The sequence below is a fragment of the Chenopodium album genome, chromosome 19, assembly GCF_948465745.1.
Source record: "Chenopodium album chromosome 19, dcCheAlbu1.1, whole genome shotgun sequence".
NCBI classification, from domain to species: domain Eukaryota; kingdom Viridiplantae; phylum Streptophyta; class Magnoliopsida; order Caryophyllales; family Amaranthaceae; genus Chenopodium; species Chenopodium album.
Window position 1 is genome coordinate 1,962,728 of NC_137852.1, and position 6,359 is coordinate 1,969,086.

General features: G+C 36.8%; 2 protein-coding genes across 2 annotated transcripts; one reads left to right on the forward strand and one right to left on the reverse strand.

Annotated features, from left to right (window-relative positions):
• The first annotated feature begins 698 nt into the window (after positions 1–698).
• Positions 699–1,668, forward strand: LOC145595078 (peroxisomal membrane protein 11-4-like). Its single transcript, XM_081651432.1, has one exon. The coding sequence runs from the start codon at positions 729–731 to the stop codon at positions 1,419–1,421; it is 693 nt and encodes a 230-aa protein (XP_081507558.1). The 5' UTR covers positions 699–728; the 3' UTR covers positions 1,422–1,668.
• Positions 1,669–1,925: 257 nt separating this feature from the next.
• Positions 1,926–5,893, reverse strand: LOC145595022 (uncharacterized). The gene is made up of 6 exons (XM_081651375.1): positions 5,746–5,893; positions 4,905–5,076; positions 4,405–4,518; positions 3,003–3,206; positions 2,504–2,668; positions 1,926–2,415 (listed from the first exon to the last, which is right to left on the reverse strand). The coding sequence occupies exons 2-6, from the start codon at positions 5,049–5,051 to the stop codon at positions 2,131–2,133; spliced, it is 915 nt and encodes a 304-aa protein (XP_081507501.1). The 5' UTR covers positions 5,052–5,076; positions 5,746–5,893; the 3' UTR covers positions 1,926–2,130.
• Positions 5,894–6,359: the final 466 nt, after the last annotated feature.

The window sequence follows — 6,359 nt, forward strand, 5'->3', positions numbered from 1 at the left end:
AGATCAATTCTCTTCTTTAGGAAGCTTGATTACTCGGATTGTCTATGTATGTATATCTTGATTTGTTTTCATTAAGGCATTGATTTGTTTCTAAGAAGGTAGACTTGTAAAGGATTGTTTTCATTAAGGCTTTGATCTGTTTCTAAGAAGGTTAGACTTGTAAAGGATAATGATGACTATATCAACATTATCATTATTAGTTATTGTTTATAGTCTGTATTAATTGTGTAATCCCTCAATTTACTTCTTTAGGTTGATAATTATAAAAGATATCCTTAACTCTTAGCTAATGTACTTGATCAAATATTCAAATGTTTCTAGTCGTATTCTATTGCTTACTCATGTATAAGTACTAGAATCACATCAATATAATTTAAGATCATCAAAATTTTCTTTCTCATAACTTTATCTGACCAAGTAATTATTACTCGATTGCTTTCGAGGCAAAGAGACAACAATTATCTACGCAACTAAGACAAATATATTATACAAGAGTGAAAATGCTTATGGTAGCCAAAATTTGGAAAATAAAGTCCAAACATGTGTACCTTATTAATCCTCTACATTATCCCAAAAATAACTTACTTTGTGGCTCTGCTTCTACATCGCTTCCAAGTACAAAACTTACAACAAAACCCCATAATCCGAAGAATAACAATCAACCCAACTAACCCAAAATATTGAAGTATTCTCCAACACACAATAAAGAGTGAAGATTGAAAAAAACCATGAGCAATGATTCCTTAGACAAGCTAGTCATCTTCTTAGCCAAAAGAGATGGCATAGACAAATTAGTCAAGACATACCAATATGTCTCCAAGTTAGCCCATTGGCACCTCGAGGCAACGCAGCCCGAGTTGGCCCAACGGTTCAAACTATGGGAGGTGGCTGCGGGCATGAGTCGGAAGGCCTTTCGGAGTGGCCGGTCTTTGACAGGGCTCAACGCCATCCGGAGGAACCCAGGTCCAACCCGTGGGCTGCAGACCTTGGCCGTGCTAGGGAATGCAGGGGAGATGGTTTACTTCTTTTTCGACCACTTTACTTGGTTGTCAAGGCTTGGAGTGTTGGATGCAAAGTTGGCTAAGAAAATGAGCTTCATTTCAGCCTTTGGTGAGTCAGTTGGTTATGTTTTTTTCATAATATCAGACTTCATTCTCATGCATGAAGGGTTGAAGAAGGAAAAGCTGCTACTTAAGGGTTTGGATGAGGGTGAAAAGAAGGAAGAGGAGGTGAAGGAAGGGGTGGGGAAAATAAGGGGGGATCGAGTGATGAGGTTGATGGCGGTGGCTGCGAATGTGGCGGACTTGATCATTGCAGTGGCGGAGATTGAGCCAAACCCGTTTTGCTGTCATGCTGTGACGTTGGGGATTAGTGGTCTTGTTTCTGCATGGGCTGGTTGGTATAGAAATTGGCCTTCTTAAAGAATGTAGAGGTTTTACTTTTTTTGGGTTTACATGTAATTATTGAGACAGTTTTTAATGTTTTAAAGACTCTAATGCTACAAAAATTGCAAATACTCCATTAAATGTTATGTGCAACTTTGGGGTATTATTTATAAGATATAAAATATTCCAAAGTTGCACAAAACATTTAACAGAAGTAGTAAAATACTGCAATGAGTGCATGAGTTTTTCATATTGGTGTCTAGCGCTTTACAACTGTTCTGGACATGGTTGTGAACTTGTTTTTGGTTAAGTGATTGAACATTTCAAAAGGTTAATTTCTCAATGTAACGAATGCAAGAAAGATTGAGTGAAAACAGTAATATACCCAATATGTTTTCAGGATTCAGGACCTCAGAACCTTTGTTCTGTTTCTATCGCTCACAAAGAGACTGCTACCAAATCATTAAAGATAGGCACTAGGCAGTAACCATTTTTTAGGAAAGGAAGCAGTGGTTCGAGACCACAGAATAATACGAAGTATTTCTATAGCTGGGGAAAGTTGTATGATATTATTGATACGAATATACAGACTACAGAGTTGTAGGAAGCACTAGAAAACAATTGCTCCAAATGTATAGTCTTCATCATAAATGTAACCCAGGACACTAACTAGGAAAACATGACAAGAAATCCAATGTGAACCTAACCTACTATGAACGACGAGAGAGGACTCACTTGCTGTGCCTCATTTTGAAGTCGCGTTATCTTTGAATACAAGCTCAGACGCGTTAACAGGAGGTGATAAAGATGGCATTGTAGCTATTGTGTTCAGATTATTTCCACCTGGTACCTTGGCAGGGTAAACTTCAGTTATTTCTTCACTCCTCTCATTTAAATAGACGACATCCTGCATGGTGAGCTGATGATATTCAACAACCTCACGTAAGAAGCGATTCTCACGAGCATAAAAAGAATTCTCTTGAGCCAACCGAGCCTTTTCTGCCAAAAGAGATTCCAATTGGAGTCGTATCTGAAATGTAAATCCAAGAGTCAGATAATCTGACTGATAATCATGTAGAAAATACCTTAATTGAATGGTTCTAAGTTCAGAAGTGTACCAATTCATCATCTTCTGGGTTGTCTCCATTCTCCAAACTCTCTCGAAGAATCCTGTTTTCTTCCTCTAGCTGAGCACACCGCTCCTTGGCAAATGCAAGGTCAGCTTTGAAAGTTTTTAGCTCTCTAAGGAGCAGCTTTGTTTTGGCAGCCATGGCCATAGCAACCTGAAATGCACCAAGAAAAGTATCCATCAGAACTAGTCCATAAACGTGAGAAATCCATCAAGAACCAAAGGATAGAAGATATGACACATGATTTGACTTCAAGTTTTAGTACTAAATATAAGATTTGAGACCAAACTTATAGAGCATATATATATAGTAAGTAGAGTCTATAAAAGCCTTCTGCCCTTCTTTTTTAAAACCCAAGGGTAAATGATATCCAATAAGAAATGAGAAGTAAAGTGCAACAGTTAAGAGAGCTCTAGAGAGACAGACCATAGAAAATCCCTTAGTATTAATTATAATATGACCAGTGATCAAAAAGTGGCCACCTTACGTCGCGAGATGCCTGCAATTGGATGTTCAATTCAGTTTGAGCTACCGAGGGCATTTGGTTCTGCGTTCCAGATGGCTCCTTTACAAGTCCAGAATCTGTGGGCTGTTGGTTGAAGTCAGGGGCTGATTTTTTTCTGGCGTACCTCCGATTTCGAGTGTCCTGGATAATGTCTGCAGTGCGGTTCTCCACAATATTAAGTCCTTCCTGGACATTAAAGCAGTACATACATCAGTATTATTACTGCTCAACATATACAATTGCAAGCAACATGCAATAATGAGTCTATGATGATACCTTCCTTAACTCTTACACAGCTCCTCAAATTAATTTTTTCAGCTATGTTTGCTAAGTGAACCTTCCAGAAGAGCAAAGCATAGATTGGGGGGGGTGGGGGGGGGCTTGTGATTTTCTACTTATGTAAATTGGTTTATTAAACAGGAAACCAATTTTAGGCTATACAAGAGGATCATATTCTTATACACCAATAAGAACGAACTACTCTAGGGAAAGTATATACTAACAAGTTAATCAGCTATCATTTGGACTTTTGGTGCCTCAAAAAAGACAGAGTAGAAAGGGTAAAAAGTGTGTTCTTAAATCCATAAAGGTTGTTGGGGGGCAAGCAAACAATATCAGTCTTTTTAATTGCCTCCCTAGTTCTATCTTCAATATAATCCTAATAGATTCAGGGAGTACTTGTAACACAAAGAGATGTTCTGATTATGTGATAAGTACATTCTGCAGTTCAGCTTCAAGATTTTTGTTAACAGCATACAGCTCAAGTTGTAAGCAGAATCAGGTTCCTCACATAAACATCTAGAGTTTGATGGTGCAGAGGGTTTCTTCAAGTGACACACCCACTACAACCATTCAGTAATGGACTTAACAGTAACCAGTTACTGGTTTACTACCAATCCACCATCAGGACCTGGCATCAGTTAATTTCCATTAAACCTGTGTTCTTTGAGTGTTTTTAAATATCTACAATTATGTGCAGTGAAGCTTCTCTCATGGTAGCTGACTAGCTTCAGTTAATAGCAAATCTTTTCACTTTTATAACTCCTTAAATTACTTCATCCAAAAAGACACACATATTAGATAGCTATGGGCCATAAATGGACCTTTCATAACACTCTACGGCAAAAATTACTCATAAAAAGATTTTTTCAGAGAATCCAATTATGTAAACTTAATGAATTTCCACAGCATACTGGGATTTGCATTATGGCACAAGAAGCTCTCCTCAAGGATTTGATCTATTAGGATAATATCCGACATAAAAACAATAGGTGTCTGAGCCACACGAGAATTGGTAAAAAGCCTAAACATAGCACCAAATGGAGCAAATTCACAGCTCAGTGTTTTATAATTTTACCATTATGAATTAATTACACAAGCTTACCTCTAAGGCATTGCCAAGATAATTAAACGAAGAAGCAATAGCACCAATTCCCTTCCGTAATACAGCTTTGTCTGGTTTTTTGCGGCCCTGCTCAGGTTGAAATTGGCGGCCATCCTGCAATCAGATAACTCATATAATGAAAGTACTATCAGAATGGTATATCAATACAGCAGTGAACATCAAACAAAAACAGAATTTAAAACGTCTTGCACCTGACCATTTAAAATAAGATTCGAGACTAAGCAACAAATTACTCTTTTATAGGTATTTATATTACATATACTCCATACAAATCTTTTCTATCTTGCTTCTTTCTCTCACAGGTTAAACTATCATTCTAGGATAACTGTCCTCCTCTAGTCATCTCGTGTGCATTTACACAGGATTATTGCTTCGTGGAGAGAAAGTGGTTAGAAGGGTTGTGGGAGAAGACTAGAAGAAACTTTAAGAACAAGATGTTTACCGTGGTCCAGTCCACTATTTTAACAAGACTTTCTCACCTGCTGTCCAAAAGCAGCATTATCTTCATACCGACGAGCTGTCCTAGGGGCTTCAGCTTGTTCAGGTGGAACATCATCATCAAGGACCGCTTTAGCCTTCCGAGCCACTGAGCCCCAGAAACCTTGAAACTCGTTCAAGTTTCTCATTGACACAATACTCAAACAAGTGCTTCTGCATCAACCAACAGTCAAATGCCATGATGTGCGTAATACAACAAAATCAGAGGTACAATGAAATATCTCTAAACCACAATACCCAATTCTGAATGCCAGTATCCCATTGTAATACGCGATCTCAGTACATGTAGGTTTGTTCAGTCAGGCTATCATACTCTGCACCAGTATGAGTTGATCATACATAGTACATAGTACATAGTACCACACTTGAGCCGATAGCGGGTTTTGCAAGATTTAAGCTTTGTATACTCCTAATTATATTTCTTTAATCCCACTATACTAACATAGTAAAACACCATTCATTAAATAATCTATCATTCATTAAATTTTGATTCAATAGCAATCATTTTCGGTTATACTAACTCCATAATTTTAAACTCCGCATCATAGAAACATCAAATAAGACAAATCCTGTGAAATGATGCAGTAGTCTAAATTAGGGTTCCCATCTGATAAAACCCAGATAATTAAATTAAAATAAAATTTAAAAAATCAGCATCAAATCAACATGTTCACTTACTTCTCTCAAAATACTATCGAAAGTTCAAATTAGGTTCAATCATGTTTAAATATGATAAAATTCGCCCAAAAATGTACAAATTAAAAAGTTTAAATTGAAAAAATCGCTAAAAATTAAATTGGGGACACTGAAAATGAAAATTACCTGAAATCAGAAAATTGAATTGAAGTCAATGATATATGAATAGGGGTTTATGTTCTTCAGAGATGAGATCTCGAGCTTCGTCAAAGTCTGGATTAATTTGTGAAGAGCGACGAATTCGTGAAGTTCGCCGATAAGACAAAGGGAGGAAGATGAGTCTTACGGGTTGTCGGTGTCAATGAATCAGCGAAGTGTTAGCAACATTTTACATTTTTATTAGTCTTCCTTAACCCGGATTTAGTTATCGTTAAACTCGATTAGTTTACACATGTTAATGCTTCTAAAATGACTTAATTTTAGGAAGTGTATCATTTACATGATTAGGTTTTGGTTAAATTTTTTTGGTTATGCATTAACTCAATTACTTTAACCTAATTTCAATCATATACTTCGCAATAAGCTAAATGAATTAGGGTGACAATTGACAAGTTATGCAATAGTAATGTTGGGCACAAAGTAGTAATAACAATTTAAACATCTTTGTAGCAATGAAGCTGAATGAATTGTTGTGCGTGTATCAAATTTTCTAATTGCTAGCTAAAGTTTGTAAAACAAAAAAAAAATACCTAAATGTAGCAGACCTATAGCACAGGGCCCTTGTCTTACAAAATCAAAAC